This window comes from Sebastes umbrosus, chromosome 18, assembly GCF_015220745.1.
Source record: "Sebastes umbrosus isolate fSebUmb1 chromosome 18, fSebUmb1.pri, whole genome shotgun sequence".
Taxonomy (NCBI): domain Eukaryota; kingdom Metazoa; phylum Chordata; class Actinopteri; order Perciformes; family Sebastidae; genus Sebastes; species Sebastes umbrosus.
Genome location: NC_051286.1, coordinates 26,203,366 through 26,217,318, shown reverse-complemented (window position 1 = coordinate 26,217,318; position 13,953 = coordinate 26,203,366). Strand labels below are relative to the sequence as shown.

The 13,953-nt window shown below is 40.7% G+C and overlaps 1 protein-coding gene across 3 annotated transcripts in view; it reads left to right on the top strand.

Annotated features, from left to right (window-relative positions):
• Positions 1–13,953, top strand: part of LOC119477402 (CD2-associated protein) — an 80,246-nt gene that overhangs the window by 20,321 nt on the left and 45,972 nt on the right. For all 3 annotated transcript variants that reach the window (XM_037751491.1, XM_037751490.1, XM_037751489.1), the window contains exons 2-4: positions 393–550; positions 11,266–11,443; positions 13,573–13,673. In XM_037751491.1, the coding sequence (XP_037607419.1) occupies positions 393–550; positions 11,266–11,443; positions 13,573–13,673 (437 nt within the window). The remainder of the gene's footprint in view (positions 1–392; positions 551–11,265; positions 11,444–13,572; positions 13,674–13,953) is intronic.

Below are 13,953 nucleotides of genomic sequence, written 5' to 3'. Positions count from 1 at the left end.
TATTTGCCCACTCCCATGTTGATAAAAGTATTAAATACTTGACAAATCTCCCTTTTAAGGTACATTTTGAACAGATAATAAAATGTGATTAATAAGCGATTAATTGCGATCAACTATGGACAATCATGTGCTATATTGTTATTTTAATATGCCACTTTGATATTTAGTTAATTTCTGTGTGTTATTGTTTCTCTTCTCACCCCTTCAAACCCTTTCTTTCCCTAAACTTCCTCATCTTGTCCCTCTGACCCTCATGCCCTTCCTGTGACTGTCCCCTCCTTCTCTTTACTCCTCCTTGTCCCCCCCCTCTTGTATTGGCTTCCTCTCTTTCTTCCCCCTTCCTTTTCCTTTCCTCTGTCCTATTTCCGCCCTCTCCCTGTCTCCTCGAGCAGAGGTGGTGGTGGAGTACGAGTATGAGGCGCTCCACGATGACGAGCTGACCCTGCGACCGGGCAACATCATCAAGAACGTGCGGTACATCGAGGAGGATGGCTGGATGGAGGGAGACCTCAACGGGAAAAGGGGCCTCTTCCCCGACAACTTTGTCAAGGTGAGAGGGGAGACCGTTTAGTTTACGTTCATTTTTAGAATATTGCTCTGGAGTTATAATAGAGTTTGCTTGTTTACACTCTAGAGCTGACCTTGCACTTCCTCTGAGGTTTTTCAAGGTTGGAACGAAGTTTTGCTGTCGTTCCATCAGAGAGAATCCTGTTGAAACTGCGAGCATCGTTGGACCGTGGCGGTTTGCGTTGGTCACATGCTACAGCAGATGTGGTGACCCAGAGCTACGATAGTAGGCCTACATCATATCTGTACAGAGACCGGATGAAACTCTGTGTATGAATGTATGTGTATAAACCACAGACTGTCTATGGTATAAACAACAACGTCGCTGCCGTATTTATGCCGAGACGACTTCATCTTGAGTGTTGATGGTGCAACTGCATAGCCTGGCACCGATCGAGCCGAACTCCGTTCAGAAAACAAGCATTTTTAAAGTTGTTTGCTTGTCGTCTTGCGGACAGACCTGACAAAACATGAATTCAGACTTTTTACAAATCAGCATCATTATGTAGTTATTTCAGCATCATTTTGATTAGTTTACAACAACGTCGCTGCTGTATTTATGCCTAGATGACGTTATGTTGTTGGAGCAGCTACAATGTTAGCATAGCCTGGCACTGATCAATCCAAACTCATACCTCAGTAGTGACGTGTGGCTTGCTAGAGATACAGTCCGTGCAATGGCACTGTATGTGAATACAGCTCGCCGCCGGGTGATGTTATGAACCCAGACACAACGGCAGTTTGGTTTTCCGACATCTCTGGGACCTCCCATAAAATGTACAAAGCAGCAACAGTGGTTATTTCTTCCATGGTTGATGGCGGAAATTGGCAGAAAGAAAAGTTGTTGCTTCGCTCTTGGTGTGAATGCGACATTGGACTTTGTGTAATTGTAAATTACTACAAACTACAAAAGTGTCTGAACAAATCTGTGTGCAGACATGAAGAGGCTGTTAGAACTGTGGTTGTTTTGCTTTTGATTGGATGAAGGACGTGAGTTGATTGATCGCAAAAAGTAAGTCAGAGGTTGTAGTCCAGCCTTTATTGATATCAGATTTGATAAAACAACCGTGGACTATTTATAAGCAGCACTAAATGGACCCTGTGTTTGTGCCCTTGACTTACAAGCTACTGATAACACTGGACTGAAAGCATGGGTTAGTGCAGTTTGATGCTGCTGGAATAATGAATCCTCTTTGTCGCTGCGGTTAATTCTGTTATCGGGAAGAACCTTTTGTTTTTTGTGGTTAAGAAACATCTGATTTTAGATTAACACAGGGCTACATGATTGTCTTCCTTGTGATTTGTCATCCACAATGAGGATTGTTGGATAAGGATTTTAATGCTTTTAGTATAAAACATTTTGCTACACACTTTACTAATCAAAGTAGAGCTGGGCGATAGATTGAATTAATTCAAATTTTTGTTTTTCTATAATGTGTGAAATGTGTACATCGTGAAAATCAAGTTATTACAACATACACAAAAAGGTTACTTTCAGTCAAAAAGTAACCTAAATGAAAAGTGGTTACGTTAGCCGGCTTTAGTCACGACAGTTCTTTAAAGGAATACTCGAACGACAAAATGACGAAGAAAAGTCTTGATGAATTGAAGTAAATGGGAGTCACTTTTAACGACAGCAAAACTATATCAAAACTAGGACTGAGATGATACGCCTATCTCCCGATTTGATACTATCTCAAAACTTAGTGCTGATTTGATGTGTATTGCAATTCATTAAGTATTACGATTCAATATTACGATTTAATGCGATTTTTGTTAACTTTTTTAACACTAGACCATGGTAAAAAGTAGAATCATAAACTTCTAGGGACAAAGTCAACGTCTAACCTTAACCATTGGAGGGCAACGCCTAGCCTTAACCATTCAAGGTCAATGCCTAACTTTAAGTATTCTTGCTTGTGTTGATGACACAAATTCATGTCACCAAAGTTGATTACTTTGCCTGGATATCTTTCGTTTTCTTTAGTGAATCTAATCTATTATCCTACATTTAAATCAACTGACTTCTGAGTGAACTGTAGCTGACCTACAGTAAATGGTGGCGTGACTGGGTTCTTGTGGTAAATTAAAATCAGGCGCTAAAAATTGCTGCTGGTGTGCTGTGAAAATTCCTATTTAAATCAAATTAGGAAACTCAGTTTGCAGCTGATGATCACACACAGCTAACTGTGCAGCTGTAGACCAGTAGATACACAGTATCTGTAGTGGTTTTGGTAGAGCTGAGTCCTGTTATAACTTGATGCACCTGAGAGATCTACTGTGAAATCAGTGTTTTCTGTGCCAGATATTTACACAGCTAATGCACCGTGAAATGATTCACCGCGGTGCAGTCTGCTTATCTTCATCTCTCTTGTCTTCTTTATCCGACCCTCACTTCCCTCTCCCATCTCTCTCTCCTGTGTTTTCCCATTCTGTAATTCCACGTAGTGAGATAGGTAATCTGCTAAAGAGCCTGGCCCAGTCACTGAGCACGGCTAGTTAATCCTCTAAAGAGCCTGCTGGCTTGCTGAACTTTGCTCCCGACAACGTGCTGTCGCCTGAGACGTTGTCTTGTTCCTGCTTCCCTTTAATTGGTGTTGTAGCCGAGCGATCAGGGGACATGAAACATGTCTGGGGGGGAGATGGTAAGAAGTACTTCACCATTTAGGATTAATTGACATGAATGAATCTTGTTGTTGAAGTGTCCTTGTCCTAATCAGTGCAAGATTGTCCTCAAGGTAGAAATGTGTGTGTGATTATAGGAATCAAGTACATATATGGGGGTTTTGGAGAAACAGGTTTGATTTCAGGTCTGTGTGTATTTCCTCGGGTGTAAAACCATCCATTTTCCATCGTTTATGCTGGTCCAAGTGTTTCTGGGTGTGTAATATCTCATCTGACTGTGTGAATATAAGAACCATGTTGATGGGACATTCTTTGGAACTACAGTTCCCATTATAAACAGGAAGTATAATGTCAGTGAGTTAGCTTTAGGCTTCAAATTGAGCCCCTAAAACTCATGTAAATGAAAAAATACTTACAGTGTATCATTTACTTTACGCCTACTACTCTTTTTTTTTTTTTACTGAATAGAGCCCTAACGCATCATAATGTAACTCCTCATAATGTAACTGCAATGCAACCTCCGTTAACATAAATAAATAAATGAATAAATGCATGAATAAATAAATGTCATTAAATGTAGCAAAAATAATATTGAAAATAAATGTAGCCATTGATTAATTGATAAAATGTGAAAGCACCCTCATTTGCATAATGAGGCAGAAATGTAAAAATAAATGTATAAAGAAAAGAATACAGAAATAAAAAAGTTTAGGGAAACAAATAAGGGATGAAATGCAAAGGGAAAATCATGCAAAAATAAATAAATATAGTAAATGCAAACATTTCAAAATAAATATAAAATAAATAAGAAATAAAAAATATATTTAATTAATTAAAAGATAATTAATTAATATATAAACATAAATGCAGAAATAAATAAATACATTTAAAAATAAATACAAATATATATATATATACATAAATACAAAATATTTTCAGAAATATATACATCAATAAAAAAATAAATGCAAAAATAAATGAATACATTTAAAAATGAATACAAATAAATACATAAATAAATAAAAAAGAAAATTAAAAAGAAGAGTTAATTGAATAAGGGAATTAATACAAAGATAAATAAACAGAGAAGAGAATTAAAACAGAAATATCAATTTATGTCACATTTTATCAATTAATTAATGGCTTCATACATTTTTTATGTTATTTTGTGACATTCAATGACATTAATATATTGAGTCATTTATTTATTTTTGTCATTTATTTTTGATTTTGGCAGGTTCCGTCCTCCATAAGCAGGACTGACTGTGCTGTCCACCAGCTGCTAACAGCTAACGTTAACTAGCTCCTGCTGATTTCAACACTGATTTGTTGTCACAATGTAGCATTGTCAGGGACATTTTCTATCGTCCCCGGGACGCTGGGACGCCGTTAGTCACAAGTCCTGACCCCTCGGTACCTGTGGTGCTGTGGAAAAATGAGTACCGTCACATTCTCAGAATTTTGGCATCGATGCATCGATTCTCGCGACACCTGTGGTACATCTGCAATAAGCCAATATCAGCTGATATCGGCCAATTTATTTTAATCTCATCTACCAAATAAGTATTGAGGTTCAATATCCAACTTTAATTAAGATTTTTCTAATAACGCAGTGCCCTCTCCTCCCCTTTATGTACCTCCCCTGTCGGTGATGGAAGTCGATTTTCATTAGATGAAGTCATTACGGGGATCATTGCTGATCCACTCGTGGTGATTATGATGCTGTAAAACTGCCAAGCTGATACTCGTGTCCCCATGGAGATCTGCCAGTCCAAGTACTAAAACACTCAATAAAGACTCCCAATTTACTCTTCAGTAAATTCATTTTTCTATCGTGTCGGCCATGTTCACTACTTCGACCATAAGACTTGTCAAGCATGTCATGGAAGACGAAAGAATATACAGAGAACGGTCCTTTTTTGTTAGTGGAGTATGCTGGAATGAAGAGATGATGATCTAATTAATACCCCAGATGTGTGAAAACAGTTTGTAGGTTGAGCGTGTAGATATACGTGGTGATGATGTGTGATCTCAGTTTTTACACTCTTCAGCAGTGTCAATGAAGTACTGTGGAACGTGGAAGTAATTCTTCAGTGTTTATTACAATTATTTTAGGCTGTATTTCAAAATCTCATACTATAGTAATAGTACGTACTGATTTGGTGAAAATGTAGTATGTAGCATGTAGTATGCAAACAAAAGCTAAATCTACAGTATGCCAAAAATACCCGGATGTAGTACTGATTTGAAAAAAATCTTCAGTATGCATCGGACAAGTCAACAGCGGCCAAAACGGCACGTTTCTTGTAGCTATTTCATCACTAAATTCACGTCTGAAAATGTTTGAGGCGAGAAGTCGACCGTGTAGATTTTGAATATCGACAGTTTTGCGATATTAGATGGCGAATCGAACATTTGCTCCGACGTTTTCGGAGTTGAGAAGCTCCACAAATTGCCGTGACAGCTAGCTATAGTGCCTGCCAGGGTCGTTACCTCGCCAGCCAGCCGGGCGGTCACGCTCACAGACCCTGCTATGAGCTGGCTGGAGCTCTCTCTAGAGACCGGTCTGTAGACGAGAGACTTTTATTTCCTTGTCGACGGATAGTTTGTTTAAATATCACGCCTGTGGGCGTAACTCGCTCTAGAGCCGGCCAGTGATGCTCACAGAGCGGCTACAGAGCAGCAAGGCCTGTTGAAGGAGGCTGGGACACGGGCGGAACACGGGTCTTGGGGTATAACACATGCGCAGTGTAACTGAAGCTGCGGTCGTGCGTTGCGATTGGCTCAATTTCGGCGAGCGCTGACCAGATTTTACTGCGCATGTGTTGTACCCCAAAGATATGACACGTGACACAGCCTCCTTCAATAGGCCTTGCAGAGCAGCAGGAAGTGGCGAGGAGAGAGAAGAGGGAAGAGAAGAGGAGAGAGAAGAGGAGAGGGAAGAGGAGAGGGAAAGAGCAGCCTCTGACGGGTTAGAGAGATACCTGCTGAGTCAACATGACCCTTTTTAACATGACTCTAATATCTGGAGGGAAATCAGTCCACTGTTTAGTTGCTGTAACTGAAAAAGTAGTTACAGTCTCCTCTCGCTGATGATCCTGTTCATCTTCCCTATGAGCTGTTAGAATAAATAGTTTAAGGGGTGGTGGTGCTGTAGTATTGTAGTATACGTTGTATTTTTTCGATAATACTGTACTAGTGATACAAGTTAATTTTTTTGTCCAGCACTTTAAGAGCTTTTTTAAAGGCTAAAGCCTCATCTAGCATACTGCAAAATACATCGCTTTAACTGTTTCATACTGCATACTACTGAGGAACGCAGTATGTACTGTATACTGCGTACTGTGTTCCTCAGTAGTATGCAGAAGGTGGTTTTCGAATACAGCCTTACACTTTTCTCTCTTCACACTGCTCTGCCAGCTGTCTCTCTCTCTCGGTGGTTCTGCAGTCTGAAGCTGTTAACTTTAGTCTGTATCTGCCTCTGTAGCAGATCGGGTCTTAACTGTGATGTTACTGTACTCTCACTCTGTTGCTTTCCCCTCTCTTCTCTGTCTCAGTGCCTGCTACACACACACACACACACACACACACACACACACACAAACACAAACACAGCTAAACTTTCCTCTCCAGTGGAATTGCAAAGTCAGCGTGTGCGAACCAGGAAGTGGACGGGTGAACTGGGTCATTGCCCAGCTACACACACACACACACACACACACACATTTAATTGCTACTGCTCTGAGCTCCCAGTGGGACATTTCTTATTTTGAACAGCTGGAAACTGGTGAGCACCCGTCCAATCCCTCTTTGTTTTATGTTTGTTCGAGTAATAATCATGATCATTTCTTTATATACCAAGTTTGTTTTGAGATTTAAAAAGTAAGATACTGACTCGCTGGGCCTGTTTGTAGGTCTGGGAGCCCATTGACGTCAAAGACTGTCATCTTTTTGACTTCAGTCTATACTGACCGAGCAGCAGACATGTCTGAGGATTGCAGGATATGTTTGAGGTCATTGTGTCAGTCACACCATTAGCGTGGTTTGGTCCTTAAAAGTGTGATGACACCCAAACATTGCTTCTGGGTTTCCTCTTAACAGGCTTGTTTTGAGAGGCCAGACTGCCGAGTCGATAAAGAACAAGAAAGGCTACATAGAGTTAGAAGAAAGGTTCCTGTTTTGCTTTCTTATTTATATGGATCAATTTAGTCATATGGATTGTTAGGGGTGTAACGATGCGTTTTTGCAACAATCCGATTATCATTGTTCTGATACGATTCAGGACAATATTTGGCTCATCTAGAGCGATATGATACGATACGATTCAACAATTTGAAACCGATAGTAATTTTTTTTTGCCAGAACTTCAATCAGTGTGACTGTGAAATAAATATCTGATACTGGACAGAGCAGGTCAGGATTCCTCAAAGTGTTTCTTGTAAGGGAATCAGGGATAAATTAATTATGGATATAAACAAGTAAACAACGATTAATGTCAAATACATACAGCTTTTATTAGAAAATAATAAAAAAAAGTGCAGCTGCAAGTAGAGCTGGGCGATATGGCCTAAAAATAATATTGCAATATTTTAAGGCAATATCGCGATACACGATATATATCGCGATATTTTCAAATATCCTCTAAGCACTTCATAAATGCTCCGCTTTAACCCTTTGATGCATACAATCACACCGATATGATGATTCTTGTGATCCCTGCAGCATATGTCTCCTTCTTGTTTATATTCATCAGTGGTTTCCGTTGGAACTATTTTAATGCAAAAAAAGGGGAAATCACAAGTTAAATTTAACAAAGCAGTGTCCAACAGTATTCACTTTAACCAAATAGTTATCTGGCAATACATGCTTTATGTATTTTGATAAATACATAACACACAAGGGTTTTAATGGTGTGTATTAAGTGTAAAGTAACTTATTGTTATGTTTACCAGTAAGCTGTTATAACATTGCTGATAATAAAAATGATTATTTTCCCACTAGTGTAGAAAGACTCACCAATCGCAAGGTGCAGCTTGTGGCCAAAGCAGTCTGGTCCACTTATTCAGGCTCACAGCTTTGGTTCTGTTAGCTGGACGTTCAGATCGGTAGTTGTGGAGTGGTGGGTCACCTCTGTTAGCTGGTTGGACAACTTTTCTCTCACTGAAATGTAGAGCTTTCTCCGCAAAAAATTTGCGACCAGGCAGTTCATATTTTGGTGTTTTAAGTGTCTTAATTAGTGTTTCGAATCCGGGCTTATCCACTACGCTAACCGGCGTTGCGATGTAGTTGTTTACAGCGGCTGTGATTTCTTTGCATTTTGCACTTTTTTTGTCATATGGGATTGCTTTGGAAAGCGAGGAAGCCAGAGTCATTTGCTTCTCTGCTGGTTCTGGTTGCTTTGGTCGTGTTCTCTCTACCGTACTCGCTTTGCCGCTTCAGTTCTTTTGCTTTCTCCGAGCTCCGGGCTTTTTCTCCCCGCTGCTTCCCTCCAAATACAAAAACACACCGGCCGAATACGTCACACACACTCGCCCAGGAGAGAGGTCTGGATGGGAGCGGAGTCTGTGATGTATGTGTAGGAGGGAGCCGAAGGAGAGAGGAAGAGAAGGAAATGCCAAAGCGAGTCTCATGCCGGCGGAGGGGCTTAAAAATATTACAATTTGTAGTCGATGTTCACGATATAGTCATTTTATACACCGCGTTTGGGACAAGCCGCGATACATCGACTATATTCGATGTATCGCCCACCCCTACTCGGAAGTCAAACTTTTTCGGCTTCATGCGCCACTGAGCAACTTTCACAGGAACGAACGGGGCTTCCTGCTTCCAACGCTGTGTCCGTTTCTTCTTTATACATCCATGGGTTAGTATAGAAACTGGACTGATGTGCACAGAATGTACTAGTGTCTCCAGTCTGTGTCCTCCTGACAGTGTTTAGTGAAGGTGTGATGTGGACTTTGTGCTGTCGTCAGGGAGTTTCTCCCCAGGCTGAGAGAATGTGGCAGCTGCTCTGTGACATCATCGGGATCATTAGCAATAGCTACATTTAGCATACGTGGGCTGTAACTAGCACAATGCCACACTGAGCACGTTGACATAGTTATGGTGTATTTTGTGTCTCTTTAGCTCACCAGAATGCAGAATCGTCACACACGTTTCAATTACGTGAAACTGCTGCACATTGTTCCACACGTCCCCCTTCCCATCCAACCAGCCCTGTTTCACAACACTGTTGCTATCTCAGCTGCCTGTGCATTTTTGTGCACGTATTATCTCCTGCATGTAGAATGGAGACGCATAGTGTTTGTGGTGTAGTTTCCCAGACCACATCCAGAAGTGGTCTGGATGACCACAACTGTGTGTTTTGGCTGCAGTCCAGGGATCTTTTGGGGATATTTTTTGGTGTCAAGTTACAGTCTACTGACGCAGTGTGTATATATCCTCACCTCTGTAATGGGTTAATTTGGGGGTTTAAGGTTGGTGCTAGGATAGTAGGTTTATGGCCAGTGGTTTAGGAATTGAATCACACCACTGACTGTCTGCTGAAAACAGAACATTCTAACTTTCATCTGCTACCAAACAAACTACGCGCGAATTTACACATTCACCAGCTGAAGACAAATGTTTAAGATTCTAAATTGAAGTTATTCTTTTAAAGCATCCATCCTACCAGACCCGCCACTGTGGTGCTCTCTGAGAAGATTTACTTGGTGTTGTGTAAATGTCTACCGCCCTAGTCACAACTCTCTCTGTAGGGCAGTGCTCCTCCTTTAACCTCTACCTCACTGACCTATAGTGTGCCACTGTCCCCGGTGTCCCTGGTGTCCCACACATGTAGGTTTTTTTAAACTCACTTATATTTTGGTAGATGTGATATATGTTAATGCATAAAAACATGATGGGCTAGCACATCCCAGATTTCAAAACCAAGGAGGACAAAATACTAACATTTCACTTGTTTAATCGGCTCACATCACAATAGACATATTCTTACGTGTTTCAGCACGGAGCCATCTTCAGAGCTATGTTAAAGGTCCCACATCATGCTCATTTTCAGGTTCATACTTGTATTTTGTATTTCTACTAGAACATGTCTACATGCTGTAATGTTAAAAAAAACCTTTATTTTCCTCATACTGTCAGCCTGAATATACCTGTATTTACCCTCTGAAAAACGCTCCATTTTAGCGCATTTCGACGGAATTGCAACAGAATTGCGTTGCTAGGCAACAGCTTGGGTCCATGTGTACTTCCTGTCAGCTGATGACATTCACATACACTGCAACAGGAATAAACTGGGACACACTTAGAATATTCACATTTAAAATTGTGTAAAAGGTCTAAATATTGTATATTTGTGACATCACAAATGGACAGAAATCCTGACGGCTTGTTTCAAATGCAGAGTTTCTGAATACAGGCTGTGTGTATTTCCCTGTGGATTGAGCGTTTCAATACTTTCACAGTATTTATATAGGACTAAAGCCTGCTTTATAATAAAAAAATCATGAAAATCTCAGCTTTTTTATAATATGGGACCTTTAATGCATATCAAAAACACGGCTGCAACAGTGAGCATAAATTTCCCCTTTGTCTGCTAGAACGTAGTCTTCAAAATAAAAAAATCCACTTATTTCTTCAAAATTTTCAAAATAATTTTGTCAGAGGAATTTTTATTTTGATGAAAAATATTGCCCGTTATCTAAATCAAATCTCAGAAAATCATAAAATCTCCTGTATAAATATGGAAATAATATTATTGTTTGGTATGGATGCACCGATCCAACTTTTTCAGACCCGATATACCGATACAGATACCTGGGCTTTCCTAACTTTGTAAAACAAAATGTAACAAATAAATACATAGATATACATTTTTATTATTTTCATTATTATTATTTTTTTTTATTATTAAAATAATAAATCTTACACCAGCAACTTGGTAAAAAAAAATCTTCAAATTAACAAGAGATGCAGTTCAAGTGTAAATCTTTTTTTAATGCAGCAACAGATTGGTCAAAAACAATGCTTCCCACTTATTGCTGTGTTTTTTGTTTTGTTTGTTTTTTTTAGGAATTGAAGAAGGAATCCAAAGAGGTCAAGGAAACAAAGACTGAGCCAAAAGAGGAGGCCTCTCAGCCTCAGAGGAGAGAGAAGAGTGCAGGAAACGTGGCCAACCTGGTTCAGAGGATGAGCACCATCGGCATCCCGACCGGCGGCTTCCTACCTCAGCCACCGGCGGCTGCAAAGAGTAAGACGCTGTGGAATAATAACACCTGTAAATAATTGTCAGAGTTTGGTTTACCAGAGTGGGACATGGTTAGCACATATTTGCAAATATTACTTCACCTGCTGTGTGTGCGCTCATGTGTCCTTTGGCATACCAACACCGTGTCCGGTCTTGCTCTAAGATCCTATCATGGGTGTCTTTGTCTTCTCCCACCTCGCTACAGTTACTATGTTCCTATCCTTTCAGAATGACACGCTTAGTGAGGATTCCCAAGTACAGAGCTCAACTTCAGGGGAAAATGCAACTGCAAACACAACAGCACTGTTAAAGCCTGCCGAGGCATTTCTGTCGCCACATTTGAAATGATATATGGTATAATATGGCCAGTGAAAGAGCATGAAATAGTTTGTAGAGCTATTCTGAAACAGGTCTAACATATATTAAAGGGATAGTTTGGGTGTTTTGAAATGGGGTTGTACGAGGTACTTATCTATAATCAGTGTATTACCTACAGTAGATGGCGGTCGGCACGCCCCCAGTTTGGAGAAGCAGAATATTTTCACCGCTATACCTTGCCATCAGACAGCCCTTTCTGATTGGGCCAATCAGTCAAAACAAAAACAAAAAAATAATGTACGTGTGTATATGTATAGGAAATGAATATATGCACCAATACAACTTCAAATCAATAAGTACAAAATGAAGCAATAACCTGGTTAACCCTGCCGGACTGACCCTGCTGACCTGCTCCGGAGGTCCCTGACGCTGCGCCCCCCCTCGACTCTATCGTTGTTATAACTGTTATTATTGTTCTAATTGTTATTATTATTATTATTATTATTATAATTAATTATGTTCCTTGCTCATTTATTTATTTAGTTATTTCCTTCCCTTTGCTTCCCCTTAGTTAGCCTTAGTTAAAGGGACTGTTTGTAACTTCTTACACGTATAAATCGGGTCGGTGTCCCGGTGTTCTCTCTAGCTCCACCTCTCACGTGCATGCGCGCACACTACACACTGTAGAAGACGGGAGTCTGAAGCAGGACAACGCAGTATCAGCACTGATTCATGGAGAGGCCTTCGCCTGGTCAGCTAACATTACTGCCAAGCAGCTGAAATATAGAGTGATATTGTGCTTTTAGCTGACGTGTGTCGCCTCACTGTTTTGAGTGATGCTCGTTCATGTCTATGTAGAGCGAGCACAAGCGCGAGCAACAGGACGCTGACTTTCGTTGACTTAACGGCCACAGGTGTCGCTGTTAACAAGACATTTCTGACAGCCCTTTCCGATGGGGAACTGAAGCAGTTACTGTATATCCATCTATGCTAGACTTTCTCAAAGAGGGGTGTAGATTTAGTCAAATACGTTTTAAAAATAAAATTCAAATATTTCTTAATCCGTCTGCGAGCCTAGTAACAAGTAGCATAGATGTGTTTTTGATATTAAAACAACATCTCCTTTTCATTCGTCCTCATTTTTGACAGAATCACGAAGACCAGACGTGCGCTCGCTCGTGGTGTGTTTACTTTATAGTCCGTTTGTGGCGCTCGTGTTTGACGTCATGTCTGCGACAAGCTTTTATTTACTGCATGCGGGAAGAACACAAAAGAGAAATGGCTAAACCAAGAGCTAAAGTGAATCAAACACGATATATCGTGGCTGGATTATTTACACGATATTACTATTTTCATGTTTTTAATACCGCGATTACCGCAAAAATGCCCTAGTAGCAAACCCCTTGTCTTCAGCTTGGATGCAGCGTCTTGTGCTTGTCCTCACACATTCACGTCAGCGCTATTTCTTCTTTGGTTGTTACATTTCCTGTGTGCAGCTCTTGCTGCTTGTTCAGCAGGGTGTGTCACAGGATCACCTTGCAGAAATAAGTTCCTGAGGCCCTTTGACTGCCCTCCCACTTCCTGGATCTGCACCTTGCTTGCTTGCTTACTTTCTCACCTGTCCCAGTTCTCACCCCCCCAACCCTCCCTTCACACTCTGACATTCTAGAGGAGACGGAGACATGCCAGTGGCGTGCCCGCAGCCGCGGCTCATCCCCATTTGATAAAAACACAGACTGGCACATGCACATGTGAGGCCACGCAACAGGTTGGTTGACTAACTGGTGTTTTTTCTTTGAACCCGCCTCTCACAGAGCCCAAGAAGAGGCAGTGCAAGGTTCTGTTTGACTATCAGCCGCAGAACGAAGACGAGCTGGAGCTGAAAATCGGAGACCTCGTTGAGATCGTTGAAGAGGTACTTATAACGCATGCATCGACTTCATAGATGTCAAATATATCTACCCCCAAGTTGTATTAAGTTCACCATCTGTGATCGGCTTTCTTTTTGGAAAGGTTGAGGAAAGCAGGAAATGGCATTTCCTGTGATATCCGCCTTGGCCCTTTTGAATTGGTGACCTTTTGGGTGTTTAAGATAAACAAGACGGCAGGCTTCAGGTGTAATATTACAATCACGGGATGTATTTAGTGAAGATACACCAACTGTTAACGGAGTTACAGTGCAGGCAAGTCAGAAC